Raw genomic sequence first — 25,664 nt, 5'->3', positions numbered from 1 at the left:
TAAAAAAATGCTAGTCTAATGACAGTATGATATTGGTCGTCAGACGTTTTGCTTAACTCAGTTGACTAGTCAAGATTTTCGCTGACGTGTTTTGCTCTGTCAAAACAATCAACAGAATGTAAGCCTTTAAATCAGTTTGGACGGGCTTAAAATACGGTCTGTAGTATGTGTCAAAGAGTTGAAAAATGAATAGGTGGTTAGACACAATAAGGGATGCGCTATCAGCAAAACACACAATTCATTGATCAGCCGAAAAGATAATTCGTTTCTATGCTTTCGCGCCAAAAATTCATCACAACTTAGCTGGCCGTTATTATATGCTGCGGTAGTTGCTGGTTAAAATAACACCGGTGTTTTTTCTTGATTTGTACAAGGATGGAATACGGTGGGCAAACACTCTGTGAAATGTGTTTTGCCGTCGTCGACACCGGGGCACCTATCACTACAATACCGTCGGGCGAATTACAACTGCTTCTTCAAAATCCCGAAATCAAAGACGGAGGCCAAGGCCTACTCCACGTACGGCCGGAAGATTTACCACTGGTAAAAGATCTCAAAATAACACTCGGTAGACGTGTTTTTATTATTCCAGCAAAAGATCTTTTGGCTTCAGTGAGTCAACATTTTTTACACTACCTAATCCTGCTTGAAATGAGACTGAGTTCTGAGCATATATCTTGTCAATTTCAGAAGCCCACCTACAGCATCTATGGGCTGAGTTATATTGCCAACTATCAAGGTTTGGAATGGACAATCGGCTTGTCAATACTTCGAAGTTTTCACACAATATTTGATGATCGACTGGGTCAGATAGGCTTTTCTACTGTTAAATGCTAAATTATTTGGATTCGAACGTTGGACTGCGATTTTCTGCGAAATTCCACAAACTTTTCCACAATAAATGTATGCTCAAAATGACAACGTTGAACCTTCGGTTTTTCAAACCAGATGGTATTTAACTATATAATAGTTTCTTCATTAATAGTTAAACTCAAAGCGTTGGAGATGTGTCAAGTAAAGACGTCGTTTAGGTAGCGCTGGAATACTGACATCATGCGAGGTTGGTTAAAAGAGCCTGCCTTTATCCAAGAGGTGATGAGGAGAAAGGATTTTACGCTTTATATTGATATTATTTTCCTGAATAGGGTAAGCGTGGTTGGTAAAGCTCCTAGAGATTTTCCCGATGGGAGCGACTAAACAATTCGGATCACTTGATTGCTTCCTTGCACATGCAACGGGAAATATTGAATGTGGCACGTAGGTCAGCGTTCCACTAAAAGTGGGACAACTCGCTGTTGCAACGGTTGCAAATCGAGAGAAATAATGCCTGGGTAAAACTGTGCCAAAGTGAACTCTGCGTCAACCGAATCTGTCAGATATGCATGCTAGAATAAACAGAGTTCACGCCACTTTCACTGCCTTTTGACGACGTTTAATAACTCTGATGCAGAAAGTTGAATTAAGCAAACGCAAATCAAGTGAATATTGTGCTGCGAGGCCCTACAATTAACATGTACTTGCAAGAAAAAGACAGAATTCACGTCGAGTGTTTTTGAGTGTAATCTTGGTCTTAAACTGAATTCGTCACGAAGCCTCCGGCATTTAATTTCACGCGTTTTCTCTTACTCTAATCTTATTATTAGTATACACATTATATAGGATTTTTTATGATGTTAACTTGTAGTCAACCGTACGAAGATCTTCAGTTCGCGCAGTGTTTCCTTAGGATAGAGATTTCACTGAGGAAATATCGATATGGACCGTAATGGCAAAAACGAAAAGCTTTTGCGCGTTTTGTGAATTTTTCTGTTCAGCTAATATTCCAAAGTATTTTAGTGTTCTTTCCACATCATGTGTGCACTATAATCGGACTGGTTCGGATGTATAAACTACAGTGCACTCCAAAATTTTTCGTCGGTGTACGATAAATGTTCATGCTTTGAGGTAGAAACTATTGGAACCCATAGTGAAGTATTGCACCAAGTATTTAGACATCTGCTAATCATGCATCAAATGTTCACGCCGCTAAACGTGTTGTCACGGTAGGACAAACACGTTTTTTCCACAGAAATGTGCCAAAAAAGTTGGTGCGGTACGGAACGCTTCCAGAGGATTGATTGCTATCCAAAAAGTTTCTGGCAAACAATTGTTAGCAAAATCAGGAACTAATGAATTGGTACCAGCTAAGTGTAGTAAAAGTTTGATACAGTGATCGGGTGATAGAACTTTGCACGAAGCCACTTACGCCAAGTGAATATACAGTGCATTTTAATGTGGGCTACCAAAAGTCAGGGTTTGTTCAAGAACACATTTCACATTTCAGCGTAATCATCTCAGAGTATGTTCCGAGTTCTTTTCCATTGTTTTTCGCTCGTCAGTTTTCCCTAATTTGCTCGCCTCTTCCGGAACACATGACTGGAATATATGTAGGTAGCAAATGAAATACGACGAATAGGTCACAAATCCTGGTGACATTCAGCAAGCCACAGTAACTTTCGCGAAGTTTGCTGGTGCATGACATAGATAGTATGTGTACGCTTCTTGGATCTTCGTACTTTGTCAATCTCGGAAATTTCGGCAGATCAAATGGCGCTCAGAACTGCTATAATGGGACCAAATAAAGCCGTTTTAGGACCAAAGTTTCTCGTTGAAGATCGTCCCTCATTGTAATGCTGATTCCCTCAAAAAATATCAAGGCTTAATTTGTTGAGAATGTGTTTATTCTGACGTTTGTTGAGCTGCAGGACGTGTAGTCGCAGACAATGAGGTTATTGATTTTTGTCTTGCGCCGATTAACTTCATTGGTTAAGAGCACGGTAGGCCTGAGCTGGCATCTAAATAAACCATTAAAAGAAATAAAGGAGGTTGTTAGTCGTGAGCTAAGTGTTCGTAGCAGCTTCACTGAGCTGTATGTAACATCTCGCCCCGGATGTTGATGCGTTTTTAGCGTAGGTGAATCCGATTATTTTTCATTCCGTAGGAAGGCCCATGTGCTGGTCAGTATCGGATCAGTTTCCTGCGCTGGGTTACACAAAATACCTGTTTTATATGGAATTTTTATTATAAAGTCGAAACACAGCGTAGCGAAATAAACTGTTCTAATCCGACGTCTTCTTTGCCGTGGGTGATCTGCAGAAGTGTCGCCTAAATGGCGCCTAATCGTTTCAACATTGTTGGAGCTAATGTCGGCCCGAAACTACCACACGTGCTTTCTCTGAAACCGATTGCTTAACTGCTATCACCTTTATTCTTAAGCCGGAAGACACTGATTAGCCAGTAGAAAAGGTAACTTAACAGCTGCTGGTTGTCTTTAAGAAATATTATGATAGCTGTATCAGATAGAATTTGAAGGAAAGCAAAACTGCCGTTATTAAGACCTGAATTTGACAAATAATTTGGGAAATCTTGGTTTGCGATATTCTGTATCTGTGTTGTGACACCTGTAAATACGAATTAAACTGGTCCTTACAGGTTATTCCTTTTGTAACGTCCAGGTGCCGCGCAAATGTAGGACAAAGTAGCAGATTCCTAAGGAAGTCTCGTGATTTCAGGTTCGATAGTTATATAGGTCGTATGCAATTCGGATGACGTTCAACTGGAAGATTACACAAGCAGCTTACTGATGGACGTGATTGCAAACTATGTTGAAAATAAGCACTTTGATCTGCGAGATGGTACAGGCAAGCCGACCTCGAAACACATTGAAAATCAATCTTGACAAGCATCTAGATGCGAATCATTAAACAACACACCCAGCACTGACTAAAGTTTCATTACACTCAGGTTTATTTTCATTCGCCGTTTTCAACTTAACCTTTTCCAACATCGTGCTAACGGATTACGGTTTGTCTTTGAATCCCTTCAGCTTTCGCTGAAAAGCTATTGCTCGGAGTGAGAAATTGACCAAAGGCCAAGTCGTAAAAATCGTTGCTCAAGCATATATTTCCTTTATTTCTGAGAGCATCGGAAGAGACCATTTTTGTACACTTGGCGCAAAGCATCAAGCGTTTTTTGAATGAGGAGTTTTGGTTGCTGTCAGGCGAATCTTCAACAAATGTTATACATTAAAGCCAGAAAATGCTGAGCCATATTGGAGCAGACGACCATTTGACCACGATGGTGCTATAAATTATGCCGATGGCGAATAGAAACAGAATTCCTGCCGGCCAAATTAATGGAACAATTTTTAAGTTTGAAGGATACTCCATTTAGTGAAATATACTTTTTAAAATATCGCAATCAGCTGGTCCCGACTTATGATTTTACTGTTCTTGTCGACAGACATATGAAGACAATAAGGTCCCTATTTCAGGCACCAAGCGTGTCCGCAGAGATAGTGCTGTTTTGGTCTAACGAAGGATGGGTTGAAGAGTTGCCAGGTATAATCAACAAGCGGTCAAAAAACTTTGGAAACTAAACGGTATGGCGGTGCTCAAAGAGCAAATGCTGTGCACAAATGCTCCGATAGTCCAACAGCTGTGTCATGCTTGTTTGCTCTTGAGTCAATGTTGAAATAAATATCAGCCTCAAATGCTCATAAAAAGGGACTAAACAGGATTAATAACCGCTTTGGAGGTGTGGTGTCTAGGTAGATGTCATTACTTAATTTCCGCTCTGATTATGCTTTTACATGCGATTTAGTTGTATTTTAATCAGGTCAAACATGCCTATGAGCCAATCTTGCGGCTGGCACTGAAACGTCCATCAATGAATTTCGCAATGATGTCGGGCAATTAAGTTTGGATTTTCGGCCCAGTAGACCCATTGGCTATTTAGTTTTATTGAAGAGAACACCCCAAAATGCAACTGGATTCCACAGCATTCTCTGAAATGTTGGAATAGTCATTTACCACGCAAAGCCGCAGCTAGTAGGGGGACGCATATCCTTTGCGACGATATTCTCGTTGCTTTGCCTCCATCATTTGGTATAATACGGTAGAGATTCCGGGTATTTTCTGCTGAAATGTATGTAAACGAGCTGCCTAGTCAATAATTGATCACGACATATCAAGATTTGCGCTCACACAAGTAATGGGACGATGAAAACAATAAACAAAAGGATACAGCGCAAAATACAGAAACTGAACAATGACTGAAAACGCAAGATGCTATGCGACTATGCATAGCCGCTAACTTGATCGGCGCACATGTAAGTTCTGAACTAAACTTTGTTTATTCATTCTTGGGTTCTAGAAAGCATGCCCCTTTTCAGTTCTCTTCTCACAAGCTTGTTTTTTTGCAGAGAAAGTTTGGTCCACAAGGCAGGGTGTTTTCTACTTGGTGGGAGCGCTCAGCAGAAGCAGATGCAGGGCGACTTTGTCACAATTCCACGCGTGTAGTTGGAGACTTTGAGGGTTATAGTTCTTCGTGCATTTGTCTGAGAAAACATGAAACCTCACCTGAGGTAAGGAACATCAAACAACTTTTATGATCAGTGTGATACCCAAGATAATCTTAAATGAGAGAGAAATTAGCGGACTTGCGGAAACATGTTTATCACGATGCGTTATCGCATTGGAACAACATAAGCATTGCGTGCCGAACAATGTGGCGCACTGGTCTGTGAGATGAAAGACAAATGAAAGACGAGAGTTTTGTTCTCACGTGATATTTGAGCAGAATTTGTTCGCAATGGGAGTTTTGTCAGTCGCACCCATGCGCCGATATCCATTTAAATTAACAAACTCGTCCTCATCATCAATCCGTGTTGCGATTGATATATTGCCACTCATACAACCCACAGTCCGATTTGAATCGTGTGGTTTGACCGTAATAATATATCAAAAGTATTTTTCAGCGTTGCAGTGGAAGCCACGTATAATCTAACTCGCGTCAAGCAAGTAAGCCAGGGTGCGCCATTTGTAGAAGGACCATGTGACCCGGCCGGAGTTCATCGTTCTTCTTTGAAGTCAGAGTGAGAATGTTTCAATTCTGATGTTGAAGCATGTTCATAAGTGTTGATTTATTCTAAAAAAGAGTGCAAGACGTTATCTTACAAATATATTTTTAGAGCATAATGTCTCAAGCGGACTGCATTTTGCTTGCAGTTTTTTTGGCATCCGCTAGAACTGGCTAAGTGCCTGACACTTCCTGTTTGATGTTTATTAGCAGTTTAAAGTGACCGAGAAATCTCCAGCGTAGTTGCATCGGATATTTTGAGTCTGCGGGTCCGAAACTAAGCAGTATCCTTTGCAACCAAAAAACATCCAGCGAAAAACGAATAGGTTGCAGGTGTGCAATATCTCTAGCCACATACGTCATAAAATATTTTCAAGATAATCGTCATAAAATACATTTCGCAAGCTTAAACTACGTTGCAACGAAAATAAGGGCAAACATTTAAGTAAAATGCATTGCGTAAAGTAAAAATTAATGATGTCTCTTCCCCCGTTTTATCAACGTTTGCGGGGAAATCACCACAAATGTTGCAAATTGCACGAGAGAATTTGAAAACCTTCGTGTTGGAGCATAAGTGCGATATGCAGACACTTTACTACAGTAGTAACATGGGATTGAGGTGTCAGAGGATCAACAGTGCACTGAAACGAAATGATTGGCTACAAATTTTTAGACGAGTTCATAACCTGTTCAGAACCGGCCAACAAAAAGTAAGGAGTTTGCTCTTTTTGAAATACTTACTCACAGACGCATGCGGGGATTTGCGTACTTACTCTCGATACCTTAATTGGGATTCAGTAACGACAACCACTAAGTGTTCGTTATTAGGACCAAGTTCAACCGCTTTGTGATGAAGGCACTGTCGTGGAGGTTAGAGGATATCTGCACTAACCCTTGTTTTGACCATCACCGACGAGTTCGATTGAGAGAGCATCCAAGCAGTCGACTGGTCAACAAAATACGCAAAAGATTCTGAATAGGTATTCAGTTTTATCTATCAGGCGTCTTTAATATTATTATGGAACCGCAGTCGACGGTCGATCTTTTCTACTGTCCATGAAACTCCAGGTAACACACGAAATGAAAGTAACTGTACTCTACTCCTATACCACGCAAGAAAGAACATGCCTCATGCAGAACTCTGGCGGATAAACTATATAACATTGTGATGGCTCATGTGAAGATCGCGAGTGAACTGTATGCGCACCAGTGATGCGCAAACTTGGGAAATGTTGGCCGGTACTCTTAGCTTATTTACAACTGAGAAATGCCACTTGCAGTCAGCGGGGCGTAATATATAGTTTCTCCCTACTGTTGAAAAAGGGAGTAGTCAACCTTAAAAGATAGCATGTGAGTTGTTTCCGCGTTCCATTACAGGTTCTCACTAGGTATAATATTGAACGATAGCGGAAGCGGACGCACAATCAATAAAGTAGAACAAAGAAGAGTGGCTAACCGAGCTGCATGAGTACACTATAAGATATTTTGCAGCTTGGATTTGGTGAATTACTAAGCAAAGAATAGCCTCGGTTATCTCACGGATTCGACATACGCCATTCCTTACTATTTGAACGCTGAGTTGACTCGATTGACGCTGGTGTTCATGCCAAGCAGCCTGCATCCACACGGCGAAATCAAACGCCAAAATCTCTCACAAATCAAGTTTGCATAAGGACAATACTAACTACCGATGTTAATTTCAAAGCAAGCAGTTCAGGATAACCATGATGAATAGTATCATTTTTCTTTTGTCCTATAAATATAGAAGATGGAGGACGCCGGTTTAAACAGGTTGCAAAAACGCTCCATGAGATTGGAAGCCGTTGATGTTTGGTGAGCTTCACCCGCGTCCCGAGAGATAGAGAAATAAAGCACTTATAGCGTTTTACCTGAAACGGGTACAACAATACCTTAGCGTGCGCTGAGTGCTTCCACGGTCAGCCGTGTGAGCAAGTCGTGATAAAGACTCGAGATCGAGATTTGTGTCCCCTGTGAAACAAACTTGTTTACGTCCACACAATCGCATAATTCTAGGAAGTCCTTCACCGTTTCAGCACTAATGGTAGGCACGTTTCGATAGCATTCAACGAGCTGTTCAACATATGTGAAACAAACTTGTTTACGTCTACACAACCGCATAATTCTTGGAAGTCCTTCACCGTTTCAGCAATAATGGTAGGCACGCTTCGATAGCATTCAACGAGCTGTTCAACATTTTTAAAACACGGTGGAAAAATTTAAGTGAATGAGCCTCAAATACTTCCTCGAATATATAACACGTAAGCGAACTGGATACAACAACCAAAGGCATACTCAAAATCTGTAGCCACTGATTTTGAGTTTGTTTCTAAGAGAACAGCAGTAACATCGTTTTTCAACTGTAAATCGTGAAAGTGATTACCGACCGGTGGAGAAATATCGTCTTGCGTTTCCCGGTGGTGAATTATTGTACAAGAAATTATCCGCATTTGTGACTGTCGTGGTTGCTGCGTTTGACCAGCAAATGTTGATAATTCATGGCACAAATGTAACGCGGCATTCACACAAGCGATATATTTGCTAAACGCAATTCGACTGGGCTATGTCGCAATCCCTTAAATCAATCATGGAAGTGGAGTTTTGGGAGAAATTTGATGATCTGTCTTTACGTCGTCCTCACGCTCATCAGTACGCGAGGATTTTACAGAAGGTCCTGGTTAGGAGCCCTGCAAGCGGTTTTTAACAGACGAACGCATACAGGTTTAAGACTGTCCTCTCCGTTAGTTGAAGTAATCTAACTCCGTGATTGTGACGCACGTAGAAGACTGGTTGTTGTTATAGTGTAGGTCGCTACTCCCATCATTCGCACTGTAGTCCGTTTCACGGTGCTTTCCAGTGTCCTTCAGTTGTTTGAGTAAGTATTGGTAGAAAGATACACGCCTACAAATTTGGCCTTCACTGAAGGCTCCTGAGTCACGCGTTTTTAAGGAAGAACAATAATAAGCGTAAATACGTTGCCACTGAAGCTCAAGAAATCTATAATTCTCTCATACCATTCACCTGCCGTGTAAAAATGTGGTTAGCCTCATACAACTATTAGATTCGACTCTGGTGGTTTCCAAACCTCTGTCATCATCAGTGTTGTATCTATATAGACCTGTTCGATACGCTTCACATACTCTGACTAAGACCATAATATTTTAAAATAGTTCTGGATATCAGAGGCGGCTGAGCTGTGTGAGTTGACCCGTTGATGACAATCTACTGTCAAGATAATAGTTTGCATCTTTGAACCTCAAGGATTAGGGAAGTTCGTGAAAAATGCCTTCTACATCCATTTAAGGCTTAACATTTTCTTACCAAAGTTGTAACTAAATGCACTTTTCACGACAATGTTTTATACATGAGCCGCATGGCTTCAGATCTTCGTTCTCATTTTTTGCATGACAGATTACGTTTAGGAAATTACATTGAAGTTATTTCAGTCGGCGAGTGGAAAATCCTCCCGTAACTATAAAGACTCGTATATGGACTTGCTCAGTTGCTCGACTTGTTCAGTGGGTTTTTGTTGACTTCACTATGAGGCAAATACAGAGGCATCTCTTAAAGCTCAGGGTTCACATATTAGCATCGCTCGCTTTTGCGGCTTAATGTGCTCCTCAGTATGAATTAAAACTTCCTCCGTGAATGTCATTCCTGCCTATCTCAGAATGGAAAAGCAGTGTTAATTAAATATAAGCGTAATGCGATTCATGCGCACGGTGTTAAGCTAAATCGTTCTCTGCTGGGTAATATTAAGTAGGATTTGGCCACTGACGAAGCCACTGACATTTTGTAATTTTACTTCACTTTGAATGAACCAAAAGCACTTATTCAGGAGAACTCCCCTTGGCTTAACTTAATCCAGTAGGTGTCTGTTTTACACCGCGTTTTTCCATTTTAAATTCAAGACTGTGAGAAACTGAGAAATCCATGTCTGTTTTCTTGGACAAAGTTGTTGACTACTCCTTACTATCAAATCAACCCCATCAACGACTACTGTGAGCTGCATGACGCCTACATACATATAACCCTTGAAGTTGCGATCCACTGCAAAGTAGCAACGATTTAACGTACATGCATTCTGATCCAGGGGAGTTGAACCCTTTTTTGAAGTGTGGCGAATGCCAAGTTGCCCATCCAAATAATCCAGGAACTACTCACCTACATTTTTGAAGTGTGGCGAATGCCATGTTGGCCATCCAAATAATCCAGGAACTACTCACCTACAACTCTTTAGTACTCTACATTTTTACTTATTCACCTTCGTTATTTGCTGGGGAGGTGCTATAACTGTACCGAACACTGGACAGTGCACGTGCATCTGTAATAGACCACCACATCCTACCAGAATGTAATAACCAAATGCTGATAAGGTTATTGCCAATGGGTACTCGTAGACCCCCATTTTATTGTCCGACATCGGGAAACCTATGTTCATGCAAATGGAAACAATTTACCATCACGAAGAACTAAAAGAAACCGGTCTGACTGCATTAAAATAGAAGAGAGTGGACATCCTGTAGAACCAGATGTTTTCTAGAAAACTACTATTCGTTAATTTTGCATTAGCTCTTGAGGTAATTATGTTTCGCAGTGCAGTCAATCTGTTTGTTTTCGTTGCGTTGTTTTTGTTGCTAACGGATTTCGAAACCGTTCATCTGAACTCGGTTCGCATTACTGATATACCAATGCATGATAATAAACGTGTACTTGCAATTTTTAAATGCAGGAATATTATGGTTTCCGAAGACAAAGGTCCCCGAGGAACTGAGACCTATTTCCTCATTCAATGACTATGGTTTCATATGTTTAGGACAAAGGGTATCGCAGCAAGTTTTGGAAAGTAATTTCACTTTTAACATGGCAATCTGAAAACCCTTATCCACCATGTTACTTCATGATTTGATTCAGGGATTAAGATGTGCTCGATTTTACTGTGAAACGAATTGAAGGGATTTTTTCTCCAAGATGCAATGAACCCCATAAGCCAGCAATTTAACACTTCCCCATCTGTTCAGTTACTCTGCAAGTGTAAACGCTCGTCAACAGCAATGTTCCTTAGCGATACTGCACTTAAGTAAGCTTCAGTTACGACAGACGCATTGTTTCTAAACATCCGACCAACCAAACACGATCGAGTGTCCCCGGATGTGTACATTCCTACGGCCACGCAAGATTACAGAAAAGAGTGAATCCCTCGAGATGTCCCCTTTCATTCTTACCAAAGTGCACCTAAAAAGAGCTGGATTCACAGAGAAATATTAGACAGGCCACCACTGCATACAGGTCAACTAGTACAATCAATCTGCCGACCACTAGCGCATTACATGACATCAGGTACCTAATGAGTTCGGTGTATATTTGATCAGCCTCCAAAATAAATCGTTATACCTGGGCAATTGAAAGAAGTATAATTTCTGAAAATCCAGTATCTTTCCCCTTGAAATTGCTTTTTAATCTGAAAAAGTGGTAGTACAGAAAAGTCATGTTCTAATGGAATTATTTATGTGATGACTAGTCTCAAGGAAACTCTAAAGGGCGTGTAAAGTGGAATATATGAGGGGCACATATTTTGTGTCAATGATTTAGTTATGTGTAATTTTGGTGAACTCGACGCACAAAAATACGTGATCGTTGTCATACTATATCCTGAGTATATTCGCTTACGTTCAAATGTCAATTTTGCGCACAAAGCTAACAGAAAAAAATATAATTGCGATAAACGATCTCTGATGTAGAAACATTCAAGCTAGCAACTTTTCCCTTGTAGTACAATCTGCGCACAATATTTTAGTTCACAGCTGGTGTAAACGCGTGTAAACTGATAAGGGCTGCGAGTAGTCCATTATTCCCTCGATCCTCCACCTCGTGTTATTGAAAGGTGAGGTTTATTACCAAAGTTGTGGACTGCTTTGCGCAATGAACATCCATGAAAAGCCAAGAAACGCGAGAGGATGTTGCATATGTTACATTTACTTTTATGTCCAGAGGTTTGTGGTTACTCAGTTGGTGTTTGTTGGTATTCGACTTTTAGACGAATGTCTTCCCTCTTCACATTTGTGCCGTGATCACCATACGCTTAAAGATCCAATGACGAAAACCTGTTGAGGACAGAAATGTGCAGACATTCCTGTGAGATTTCGAGGATGTTGCGAAGGCGTCTGGACCGGAGACCGACCGATGAAAACTGGCGGCACTCGAAGCCTTCCCCAGACGCCGTGCGAATATGGCCCCGGGTTCGGCCGAGAGGGACCCTCGAAAGGTGGGTTGAGCAGCCGCAAAGAAGGCTCTTTCAGGAGAGTCTGATTCACTAACCGACCGTCAGGAGGCTACGGGACGGTTCAAGGTGGCCAGGATGATAACTGATGAGCGCCAGTCAAAATCCATATGGTTTTGCGATTTTAGTAATTTCGTCAAAATGTTTGAATGTATAAGGTGCATGTTGACGTGTTATCGTAGATAAGATCATCTTGTGGGTAGTTCTACTCATCTCAGACAGTTAAGCAATAGGAAAAAACGGAAGATGTATGGGTTTTGAAATTCTAGTCATGTACGAAAGAGTGCGAAATTGGCGCCGGATAGATGTTTGAGATAAAAGCTTTTACATGGTACGATTTGCGAAGTTATTGTCACACAGGATTCAAATGGAGATGGTAAGATATATCTGTTGAACGATTAGAGATCCTGAAGTGCACACTTCACGTAACAATTTCTAGGACAGTGGTGACGTTTCCCGATGGCTAAATCAACAGCAGGAGCCAAGTGTTAAAAAGTTCAGTTAGGGAAAACTTATATGGAATAAATCAACACTTTGTCGAGAGAGTAAGGTGGACAGAAGAACATCAGGAGTGGAAGTTCCAAGGCAACTGAATTTAGTCCAGTTAGTACGTTACAATGGTAACGTGTAACTTGACCTGCTTGGATCTAGAGTAATGAACTGCATGATAATTTGAGCAGCCAAACATACTGTTTATGATATATGTATACACATACTTTAGTTATTTTGTCAGTTGTAACATGAAGCGCCGTTTCTAAATCAATAGTTAAGATTTGTCGTTAGTCCTCAAAAGAACTTAATATTTCACTGAATACTAGACGAATGTCCATAAACCATCAAGCGTATGTGAGCACAACCATCCCGTTTTGTGTGCTGTACATTTACTTGTATAACAAATGAGCATTGATAGAAAATGCAGACAATCATGCCCTTCGAAACAGATCACGAGCTAGTCACGATTGCTAATTTCAGTCACCTTTAACCTTGTCTGGCGCGTGGGTGTTTGCTTTTCGTAACCACATCCACATTAAACTGTGCGGCCTTAAGACTTTACAAATTATGTTAAGTGAGGTCCAAAATTAGCGAGAGCGTGGATGTGAGCAATTTATTGTGAAGCAGGCTTCATAAGAAGACAAGATTCAGTTAACATGACCGATTCGAGCACCCTGATGCGCCCGCAAATGGCTGTATTATAACCTAAACCGCATTTCACGTCAAGGAAACTCGTGTTCCGCTTAGCTGGAAACGAGGTGTCATGAGAAATCAGTAGGTTGCCAGTCTAAGTAAAAATTGTTCCAAAACGAAAGACCACAAGAAAGTGGATTTAGCCAACATTATTAGGAACGTAAAGGATAACAATACGTGTTGCTTAGTTGGTTTGACGATCACCTGCAACCATTTTGGTGTTTTGCTCGAGCGAGTTGGTACCAAAACTAGTGTCGCAGGTTTCGCCATCGTCCTCAGTTTTTAGGTTAAATTCTCCCTTGCTCTTCTTCAACTGACTGAACAAATTTTGTCTGGTAAACGAGATATTTAGTGTTGGCCAGCCACTTTGACACAAACGAATTTTCCTCGTTTCCTCATTTCGGTTCAGGTTATCAGCTGTAAACCTCATGCTGAAAGGAGTTTGGTCCCAGCTAACACCCTTTCCTCTCCCGAAAGATATGGAAACGAAGGAGAAATAACCAAGTACTTGTGTTATAATGACTTAGTTTGGATTCAGGCAGTTTTGTTATCAAAAGAAATAGGAATCTGGGTTACCACGGTTTGACGCCCCAGTACTATTGCATATGTGATCAAGGCGTGCTGTCCAGTGTCATCAACCCGCAACAAGCTGAGTCAAGGTGTTCTCATCCTAAGAGCTTCATGGTTAACGATTTAATCATTTGATGTTACGTCGTATCCTGCCCAACTGATAGTGTCTTCCATTACAGATGGAGATGAGGCTTGTGGGAGGTTCTATGGTTTGTGAATAACACTCATTTTTAACAGCAGACTCAAAGCCTAGGGAGTATAACTGTTGCGCGACAGATTTTCCACTCCAAAACCACTTGGTGTAACTCAGTACCGCCAAACCGATATTCTCACCAGAATACTCAGATGCTTTGGGGTAGTCAGTTACTCATTTTGAACATGTTTCTGAATTGTCCCGTCGCGGTGCAGCTGACAGGCAAACTGATGTCGAGTCAAAGCTATCGGTGTTTTCTGTTGGAGAACGTCTCCGCAATTTGCATTTTCAAGTCTCCATATAAGGCGTGATATAGCCTTTTGTTTTTGAGTAGATGCTTTGGCAGTGTTTCGATCTCTGGAATGCAGGAGGGCGTGAGCCGTCACGAAGAGGTTGGACGTTATCGGAGTGTGACAGTTGGTGTGCCTCGATGGTCTACTGACCTATACTTTGCGATGTTAGCGAGACAGTCGCAGATACTATCACACTCCAGAACACAGTCTCTTGGTGCACAGGGTTGGGAGTCAAAACATGTTTGGATGTTTGTTCTTTAGAAACGGTAATTCATTTGCACGTTCCGCCAAACATTGCCTAATTGAGCTCAAGTTTCTGAGTCATCCTCTTTTCTAGGTGTAGAGACGTCCTGGCACTATTCTAGCCCATGCACAACCATGCCACTTGCAGCTAACAAAAATCCCATGTCATATCAGCCGTCGCGCGACTCCACGAGCCGGGTCGTCCTACTCGCTGCATACGACTGGGAGAGTAAGAAGAAACAAGCTACTGCTGACGCCTCCCTTCTTTTTCCTTCACGTACGTTCTCTAGCCCCACATCTTAATTCAATGATAACCCATTCCTTGTAAAGCCATCACTTAGGATTGATGACTGAATTCGTCCTGCATCGGTTTTTCAAGAAAAATCTGCTATTCGTTATGCGTTAAAATTCTCAATCACCTCGAAATTAATCGTCACACTGGCCTCGCGTGTCAGTGGTGCGCTGTGTCTCAGAAACAAGTTCTCAAGAAGCATTGTTTGGGCTAACCGCTATATAAGCCTCTACTCGCTCTCGGTTAGGCATATCAGGTGATCCAGAGGCCACTGCAGCAGGACGTGCAGATGTTGCTATTGTCCGAAATCACTGGGTAAGTGGTTCCTTGCTCGATTCGACACCATTGATGGACGCCTTTGTGTGGTTCGTCTGGTAGTGTCTGTGAAGTGGTCTCAAAAGCGGGAATTAAATCGATGTACCCTAGCGAGTCTGCTTACGCTCTATTTGACTGTAGGTCTGACGCCATAGAAGTCAATTTTTATGATACCAAGAATGCCATGTTGCGGCAAGCAAAAAGCATACATATCACTCTAGTCAACAGAGATCTGACTGCACACGGTGGCAAGGTTAGCGCATTTAAGTCTCATTTGGGAGGTCGAAGTGCGCCGGAGACGGTGCGCAAGTACAGCGCACAGCTTCATCAGTGTGCTGACCATGGGCTGCTTCAAGGCAGCCCTAACTTCCAATATAGCCGAGGACATCTGACCACACGTTGATCTTCAACGGCTCGCGAGCCACGAACTAAAACAGATGCCATCAGTTACCGATAGCGTGGATTGAAAACAAATTTCTAAATTTTGACAACGCGCTCATCCGGAGTCTCTTCTCCCTTCGATTTCTAGTGCTAAGTATGGTGCGGACAAGTTGCTTGGCAACTGAAACTGGCAGATTCGCAACTTACCAGAGTTACATTCTACAGTCACTTCTAAACGCTCCACCATTAAGTGTGAACTCATCCGGGGATGAGAGTGCTACCTCTTCACACAGTGCTGGAAGTTTCTCCCGTGACATGACTCTACCAGGCTCACTTAAGCACTGGATATCGAATCGAGCGGTGGCACTGCCTGATTATCCAAGAAATATTCCAGCCAGTCTCGAACATAACTTGACCCGACGAACTATCAGACTTCAAATAAAAGTGAGCTTGTGAATCACCCGTGAAGTGTGGAGCGCACAAAAATCTAAGGAAATGTAAGAGGCCAAAAGCCGGGAATATTCGAAGAATAATTCACTACTTTGATCAAAACCAAGGAGCATTGTTATGGAATGGCCATCATGGATAAAGGAGAGTGTCTTGATGGGGGCGAATAGTTCAAACAACATTTATCGTGGTCACCATCTACTAGTCATCTGCAGCCCATGATCGACATAGAACTGTGGATGGTGAACGCTGAACACTCTACGACCTTGGAGGTTCATCACACATATGTTCAGTCCAAAATCCCCGAGCTTCTATTTTTGGATGACCCGCGTTGTCCAAAGATGGAGATGAACTTAGCAGCCTGTGTGAGCTGCCTGGCTGCATATGCAAAAAAGAGACTGCCGCAGACAACTAGGAAGGGTCGTTGATAGTTCTCATTTAAAAAAAAGCTCGCAGTAAGTGTAGTAAACACAAGGCGATGAGGTTGCTCCCAGTCGTAACGAAACTACTGGCATTAGTTTTGTTTCTTCACCTTCTGGTTGCTCGTTAAACACTGACTCAAGAGGAGCAAGAGAGATTCCGGTCTAAAAGGGTTGCGCTGATCAAATCTCCGAACTCTATCGGATGCCAAGTCAACGCCACACACACAAACGTCCCAACCGTTTAGTATTCCTGGATTTTCAGGGCGCATTTGACTCGGTTTAGCAATGTTTCTCCTTAACCCTCTGAACCATCAAGAAATTTCTCGCATAGTTGTGAACACAACAAAATATTTTGTATCCTCGTACTTCCGGACTTAAGGAGGAGAAGATGGTGCAGGTGTATGTGGATGAGCTGAAAACTTTGCATCCATAAAGTGTAAGGTTACGCTAATGCACTTGCAGTCGGTAAAAGCTCTACATTCCAGGGAGAGCTATTCGAAGTTAGGGAGTGTTGTACTTATCTTGAAAACTGTGTTAGTCCTGAGTGTAAGGTAACAGCTAAAGCCAATGGATGAATCTGCAAGGCCCGGGTCCCGTTGGATAGTTTGATGTACCTACGCTGTCAATCCAACTTTTGCGTGGCGGTTTACGGAATGTCTTCATTCCAGAGATCTGTAAATCTGAGTTAATGTGAAATAAAGGCACGTCATTTTTACGATATGGCAAAGACAGTTTGTGAATCGTGAGGACAATGTTTGTTGGCGTATCGTAGCCCATCTGTGGTAGACGGGATGGTCTACGATCAATAGATTCGCCACATTCGATGTTTCTGCGTCTCAAGTTGTAGCGTGAGGACAAGGTGCATGTGTCTCCGACCCACATACCTTCATGAGGAATGTTTGTTTGCAAAACTCAATCGGTGGTGCGTTCGTTTTCTGGGTCTGGATGCAATAAACGGCCGCATATCTAATGATGCAATCGGCATTGGGTGATTCTTTTGGGGATCCGCATTATGCATTAAGCAAATATGTGCCGGTCATCATAGTGGTCAAATGTAGTTACAGGAGCCCCAAAGCTCAATGGGCACTACATCACACTCTGAGTTGCCGGAGATGAATGTGTGACTTGAAATTCACCAACTCCGTCGGGTTGCCTGTCTTAGACGCCTCGCGATGGGATATAGCCGAATATTACGAAAAATAATAATAATGGGTGGTTGGTGTGTACATAGAAGCATTTTATCCCGATGCTGATAGTTAGGGGCAGGAACGAGCAACCTTTATGAGATATACTAGCATGGGTTGCGATTAGCCGAAACAAATAGTAGTCACTAATAACTGGGGAAAATTCAGTCTTTGTAAATAATTCAGATAAACTATACCGCTCAGCGCCCGGTTAACTCTGATTGATTTCATTAATTGACTGATTTAATGAAGTTGTGGATATGCAAGTACTATTCTCTGGCATTTCGTCAGTGAAAACAGTTCATCAAAAACGTGCATGTTTTATCTGTACATGCTGTGCACTGTGTGGTAAAATTTTGGAGTCACCTGAAATAAAAACTTCACGAAGCTATTTTTCAGTTTTGAAACTGACCGTCCGAAAACGTTTTTGAAGCATATGACTGGTTGGATACCCAAGTATTTATTCTTTTCTAAAAACCCACCGATGCACCCAATCACGGCAGAGAATTAAGAGTATATGAGGGCCACTGCAAATATATGCGAAAAGCCACGTTCGCGAGTAAAACTGTACCGGACAATTTTCACTGACTGACAGGCAAGTTTTATTAACAAAGACAATGCCTCTGCTGTTTTTGCTATTGCTACACGATGCATTGTAAGTCTCTGGTTGTTCATCTCCGGGCTAATTCTTCTATGTTGCCAAGTTTATATTGCAAAGCCTACACACTGGTCCTACTTGGCGACGATGCGGTAATTGAGTGAAGTGATTTTTTGCAATGCTATGTTCTTTTTAAGGGTTACGCCGTTGGAACACTGCAGATTGGACAGCAGCAATTCACAATTATGTTTGACACAGGAGGCTTTTCCAGATGGCTCCCATCCACCCTGTTACCAGCTGGTTGTTTACAGGGAAAGGAAAGATATGACGTAAACTCAATAACTCGCACTTCACTCGAAATAGCCCATGCTTCCGGTTATTTGGATGGTGTGCAGAGAGGAAATATTGTGACGGATAACCTTGTGGTATGTTTTTCCCGTGAATAAAGGTGTTAGTCCGAAGCTTGGAACCTCTATTATTTCAGGATTTCCGTTTGTCGAAATACTGGAGTCCACATGTCAAGTAATGCCTGGGGAGTATTTTGACGGAATCTTTGGGATGGGAAAACCGAATCCAGGCTCGGGATATGAGACATTTCAAACGACCTTGATTGAATATATGGTGGCTAATGGAGCAGCCCAAGAAAGGTTGTTTACATTCCGATTCTGCGGGTAAGTACATTGGGCAAGTTTGATGGACACCAGCAGAGAAGTTTAATTTCGAGGCTTCCAGATTTGTCGTACATTTAGATCAAGAGGTTTTGGCATCACAGACAACCAGGATATGCCTGATTACATAAGAAATTTCTATATGCTTCTTTTTATCCGACTACATTCCTTTCACTCGTCTTTGACATCAATCTAACTTGTCTCAATTTACTATCGGTAGGTTGACAGGTTCTGCGGACCTTTGGTTTTTGTGTTGCAGCATTGCCTTCAGTGGTGATGGATTAATTCGATTCCGTATACACTGATGTTATTGCAAAAGAATCTGGTGAAAGACGAGTTTTGTGGAAAATGCAAAATTCCAGGTCGAGTACACGAATGGGATTTGGTCAGGGCCCGCTGAATTCAACCCAAAGAATCGCAATGCAGCAGACGTTAGAAATGTCATTTTCTACGAGATTTGAGGATGTTTTGCAAATTTCTAGTGGAGATGTCTTAAGAATTAAATTGAAATGGTTGAAACAGGAAGCAACGGCATAATGCTCAGAAGTTTTTGAGTAAAATCATTAGTTGAGCTGGTACTAAGCTGAAATTAATTGCAGTTATGCGGTTGAATCCGATTGCGGACAGTTCTCATGAGGGTTAGCATTACTGGGCTTGATAAAATGGTAGAACGATGGTGTTTAGACAAGGATATCCTGTAATCTCTGGAATCGGGGATGTTCTCTTCGCTCCGGAATCTGACGGATTACCGGCATATTTCCTGCCAGTGATTTTGACATATTTTTGTTTTTGTCAAACATTAGGCAGAATTTTTTCAGAGATGAAGAAATAAACAAAAATGGCTTTTATCTTGTACGTTTATCTTTACATAAGCTGTTATTCAACCGTTTTGCCCACTATTTCCCTAGTTTTATCGAATATAAGTTTAAGTGTTTTTACTGGGGACCCAACATCGTTTAGCGACCATCTTATTTGCTCTTAAGGAGTAGCTTTTTCGTCGGGGTATTACCATGTCATTATTTTGTAAACGTTGGTATGTGCGCATCCTCGCTGCTTGTTCCAACATAAGTTGACGTGTGATTCGGCATCCGCTCGATGACATAACCTATATCTTTGTATGTATTGCTCAAAATGTCGTAAGAGTTCCACGCATCACAACTGCTATCCCATACGCATTCACGTGTGACGATTCAGGAACACGTTACTTACACTTTTCTGGGTCAAGACACCCATAGGCAAAAGTGAAACGCCGTAAGCTAATGTGTTCCCAGAAGAATCATTTACTACATTTTGATAGCCAATAGGACGCAAAACCAGTGGGGGAAAACCAAAAGTAAGGCGTATCCCTCTGCAGCTGACAACCAAAGAAAACACAGGAGCATAGCACTGCAGCACAAGAAAGCTATAATTAAAAAGTTTTCAAATCATTTTTGCATCACGCATTGATGCGCTACACGTGTTTGCTTACAGGACAGGACGTGTAGTTTTATGCTGAACGATTTTTCCGTGATATTTTTAGCGCAGTTGGTACCCGCGGGTCTTCCTGGTTTGACAAAGGTGAGCTAACGCTTGGAAGGATACCGGCAGATTACCATCAGGGGCCGATTACATACGTGCCATTGCAAGGAGGGATACAATGGCGAATCGTAATTACCAAGTGAGAATTTGTTAAGCTCCCTGTTTTTTGTGACAGATGTTATTTGTTAAGAGTTCATCTAACCAGTTACCTAATTTTGTTGGAGCTTTCTTCGTTGTCATAGACTCCGGTTTTATTCACTTATATATACATCATTGGAATGTATGTAATCGGTTATTTAGTACATAAACCCAGAACAGAGCGACCCAGCAAAATGTATCAATCAGACCTGTTCCAAATGTACCAAGCTGTAAACCGCAAACATTATCTGTATAAACTGATATCAGTACATTGATGAGCTGGAGCTTGTGGTTGGGATGAATTTCGCCTTGTTTATTTATGGGACATTGAAGATCCTGAAATTATGCGTATTTTTTTCTATAAATCAGTAAGGCCAGAGATTCCAACAATTTGATATGCTATTTCATTAAAATGGCTTTGGAAGCCAGGCACCTTGTGTAGTTTAAGAAAACGCATTTGTTTAATTCGTATAAGAATAAAACTCATTTATGTGAAAAGAAAGCTAATTTCTAGCAACCAAATAAACTAATCTATGGCGGTTTCCCCAAGCGTACTAACCAAATGTTGCGTTAGGTTTTAATCATTGGTGGGGGGTTAGAAATACCATAATAAAAGGTTTCAGAGCAGGATATTCAACATTCGTTCCAGATTTATGGGTGGCCGATAGTATAGACAACACTGCTGTAGAAATTATGCATAGAAATACAGATTTATTTCAGGCTTACGGATGATTCTTAATCACTTAGTGTCTTTGATACTTTTCAGGGCATAGAAGCTCCCCGGTAGGCGATATGCTGGGTGAATTGGGGGTGCGTGATTCCTGATCCAAGTCAGGGAGCGCCAGTTGATGAAGTCGACAAAAACGAAACAGAGTATTACTGGGCGATAATGTTAATGGGATTATTGACGGATTCCGGATCCTACGTGTCCTGTCACGCGTACAGAAAGACAGCGATGAATGTTGAAATGTACAAAAACGCATAACTACACTGGTAAATATAGAAATTCCTGATCATCAGCATGTGTGCGAAGAAATACTGATGTATAATGATTATTGGTTCATACGCAGGACGGTATCTGATTTCACCGACTGAGCTTCAATCGGCAATTTTTTGAACATCCAGCATACCAAGACTATCCTGACATGCTTTTTTATGTGTTCATAGGCGCGATTGTCGAAAGCCTGTATGAATAGCAGTTTGTTGAAAAAAATCCAAACATGTATACGGGCCAGGTTAAATAAAATACATTGGAGTGTTGTTCAGGCCAGATTTTGCGGGGAAAGACTCACATTTTAGTGATGGGATCAATGCCTAAAAATCGGATTTTCAACAAATCCGCAGCGTAATTTCCGGCCTTTAGAGAGTTCAGTTATTTATAACAATCTTACCACTCACTTTTGAAGTGCATTGAGTTGATTTAACAGGTTCAACCATATGAACTAGCGTACTACGTGCACCAACGAGACGATTCAGTGGGCTCACTTGGTGAATTTATCGTCGCGTATTGTTGTTACGATAGTCTGACAATAAAATTGAAATTGTTTCGTCGCTGTTCAATTTAGCTTTGACGCTCTGCTGGCCTGCTATGGCTGAACGCGCGCTGGGCGGCATCCGAGAATGCAAGACAGAGACAGACGTATTGATTGTAGTAATTCAGACACAGCTCAAAAATTAATTTAACAAATAGAAGCCGCATAGCACTACATTCTGGATTTTCTAGGCGTCTTAACTCACGAGCAGTTATTTCCACGTTTCACACGCCCACAAAGCTTTATAATGTACGTGCATTTTTCTGGTAGCGAGAGGTTGATTCCATCGTACGCGCCGAAGGATGGCTAGTCGATAATTTCTGTTTGTCTGGCTGCGTCAGTACCCAGTGAAAGATATTTTGGTAATGTGAACTGCTATACACTTGTGCCAAGTTTTACCTTGTTGTTGGAAATGAAAGGGGCAGTTCGCACCTGTCTAGATTTTGATTGTGTTGAAACATGTTGGCTCAGTCTGCAGAGCCTTGAGTCAGTAACTTTGATTACAAATTACATTGTGGTTGTTAATTAAGTTTGCCATGCAACGTAAGATATATGTAAGATGTATTTATGTCTGTACAAATCATGTACTAACGAGGTGGCTTTTGGTACCTTCAGGAAGCAGCACACTGTCAAGAATATTTGACATTAGTGTGTTTCGAATGTGTAGGCCTTATTCATTTGACGTCACGTGCTGCCAAACTTTCAAGCTCACCCGGAATAAGCTCTATAAATACCGAACTACAGGCGGTCGCACGATTGTCTTTGATATAACACAGATCCTAACTTTGCGTGCAACTTGATGATGTCCCCTAATCATAGTTGTCTCTTTGGCAAGATTTTGAATTTGATGGCCGAACCTCTGGGATTCACGCGTAAAAGTAATTTAGCTCAGGTTTGTTATTGTTCAGGAATCAGACATATGATTGCCATATACACAAATACGGCTGTTGTCATGCGGAAGCTGCGGTGCCTTTTGAAATGTTGAAAAAATGTATGAATTTATCTTAGCATAGGTGTGAGATGGGTATAAGTGTCTCTCTTTCGATTGTTGGCAGCCCAACGCGAATTATTGTTTATATGAATTGCCATTTGTAGAGAAACGTCTTGGGTGAAGCTAGATTTGGGAACATGCAGGGTGATATTCCTTGGCTCTAGAAACGATCACTAAACAACTTTTTAAGAACGTTTTTACCTTTCTAAGCCCCTGTATTAAACCACTTGCATACTTGATTGTGTCCAATCATGTGCTGTCTCTCGCAGTGGTTTTCTGAGAACGTAGGTAAGGATGAATGTAGCAGGGGGAACGGAAAATCTGTAAACTTTGAACTGGCGAATGATTGAAGCTTAAATGCAGGTCCAGATTCCGAAAGGAGCACATGGCGTTAAAGCAGTATGGATCTTGGAGCAGCATACGTAAGACAGGCCTTAGTGTGACGTTGTTAAAAAGAAATCCTACGGAACATATTGGCCGCTGAATGACCTTGACCTGTTTGTAACATCAATTATTGTTTCAGCTAATTTTTAGATAGCAATGACGGGTGCTTACCCAGAAATATTAATTTAGTGGGATTTTTCTGCAGTACGGATTAATGACCTACGGTTGATCAAGCCCAGATATCTGTGCAGATCTAATCAGAAATAACACTATTATGAGATATGACTGATTTATATATCTGGACTTATTCAACTGATATCTACCTGGAATATGAACGAGGACGCTTCGTTTTGCTGAAACTGTGAGCTTTTGGTGTCTCCCTGATTGTTACATGCTTTATTCGGGCATCGTCAGGAGAAACCTGATACATGTTGCTAATTCAATTGCTAAAGTTATTCTTACTGTCTCACTGAGTAATATGCCTCCATAGCCCTAGCTCCAAACAACGACGCAACATAAATGCGTGACAGTCAGTGTTATTATGTTGGATTATTAGCTTGTTTTTGGAATAAACCATAGCTGCAGCAAAAGAGCTTAAACAGGACAACGAGATTCTTGGGTTTTGTTCATATTTTGACACATTGCCTGCACATTTGTGAAACCGACAAATCTAGACCGAAACGGTGGTCTTCGACGACTTTCGAGTAATTGAATTCCTAATGAGACTACTGAGATGTCATTGGATGACTTCTTGAAATCAGTGTAAACAAATTAATGAATCAAAAACAGCCAGTGTCCCCAAATGTGGGGATGTCCTATCACCTGTTTTTGTAATTAGGGTAACGAAAGGGCCCATGCCAACTCAAGCAAAACAAGTAACCTGAACATGCCAAAAGTTCAACCAAACTCCGGTAGATGTCGGCGATCTGTGTCAATGTCAAGCAACTTTTGGAGGACCATTGGGTATTTCCGCGATAACACTTTACACGCATCAGTGTACAGGAAACTTTCTAGAAATCGTTGTATGTGATGAGTTCACCTCTTACGACAGCAACTGTCCTCGACCAGTTTTTAGTGAAATATATGTGGGCTTTCACACAGTGACATTAGCGTCTTCTGCATAGCAAAACGTGTGTTGCTAAAAAATCGTCAAAAGAAATTTCTCAAGGGCTTGAAAAAGGCGGCCTGCACGGAACATCGAGATTTGAAAAGTGGGTAAGTGTTTGAACATAAAAATGAATGTGCAATCAGGTTAACTTGCGGTCCAGTGTGTAGCTGAATGCTTATCCTGGTGTTTTCGAATTCTGCGACCACTTGATTACCTGTCATTTTCAACGTCAGTTACTGTTTTAAATACCGCTTTTATTTTAAAACGATATCTTGATTGGATGCAGAATGCAGTACGGTGAGCAGATCCTGTGTGAAATGTGTCATGCCGTCATGGATACTGGGGCCCCAGTCACAGTGATGCCTTTGGGGACAGTGCAATCGCTTATTCAAAATCCCGAAATTATAGACAGAGGCAATGGTCTACTCTACGTTCTTCCGGCGATGGTGCCACTGGTAAAAGATTTCAAAATAACAATCGGTGAACGTGTTTTCACAATTCCGCCAAAAGATCTGCTGAATCCCGTGAGTAAATATTTCCGCGTTACTGGAACGCGTTGGATATGAGATTTAGTTCTACTCCTATACCTTGTCCATTTCAGAATCCTGAATTCAGCACCTTTGGAGCAGGCTATACCCAAAATTATCAAGGATTGGAATGGACAATCGGGTTATCATTCCTGCGAAATTTTCACACTGTGTTTGATGAAGCGGGAGAACGAATGGGCTTTGCTAAAGTGCAGTGCTAAACGTTTTTGGATTTGCATACTGTCCCAATGTTTGGGTTTTAGTGTGAGATCTTAAAGCTTATTCGACAAGGATTGTAATCTCCGAACGATATTGCTAAACCATCTCTTTGTCCAACCAGTTTCAAATTAACTATATGGTTTCTGTTCAACAAATTCCAAAACTACAAATGTTGGAGGGTCGTTCCAAGCAGGTTGCTCATGTGATCGTGGGTTGCCACATATTAACTCTGCAAGAGCGTCCTTGAGATTTTGGCAAAA

General features: G+C 41.5%; 2 protein-coding genes across 2 annotated transcripts; both read left to right on the top strand.

The window, feature by feature from the left end:
- Positions 1-375: 375 nt before the first annotated feature.
- T265_01628 (hypothetical protein) lies at positions 376-8,461 on the top strand (the record flags this gene model as incomplete). The annotated part of the gene is made up of 3 exons (XM_009165694.1): positions 376-825; positions 5,620-5,786; positions 8,293-8,461. The coding sequence occupies 3 exons, from the start codon at positions 376-378 to the stop codon at positions 8,459-8,461; spliced, it is 786 nt and encodes a 261-aa protein (XP_009163958.1).
- A 10,055-nt stretch (positions 8,462-18,516) lies between these two features.
- T265_01627 (hypothetical protein) lies at positions 18,517-25,406 on the top strand (the record flags this gene model as incomplete). Its single annotated transcript, XM_009165693.1, has 4 exons — positions 18,517-18,757; positions 18,804-18,990; positions 24,945-25,182; positions 25,260-25,406. The coding sequence occupies 4 exons, from the start codon at positions 18,565-18,567 to the stop codon at positions 25,404-25,406; spliced, it is 765 nt and encodes a 254-aa protein (XP_009163957.1).
- Between the last annotated feature and the right edge of the window lie 258 nt (positions 25,407-25,664).

The sequence above is a fragment of the Opisthorchis viverrini genome (genome assembly GCF_000715545.1).
Source record: "Opisthorchis viverrini unplaced genomic scaffold opera_v5_18, whole genome shotgun sequence".
In the NCBI taxonomy this organism is placed as follows: domain Eukaryota; kingdom Metazoa; phylum Platyhelminthes; class Trematoda; order Opisthorchiida; family Opisthorchiidae; genus Opisthorchis; species Opisthorchis viverrini.
This window is presented reverse-complemented; position numbering and strand designations above follow the sequence as displayed.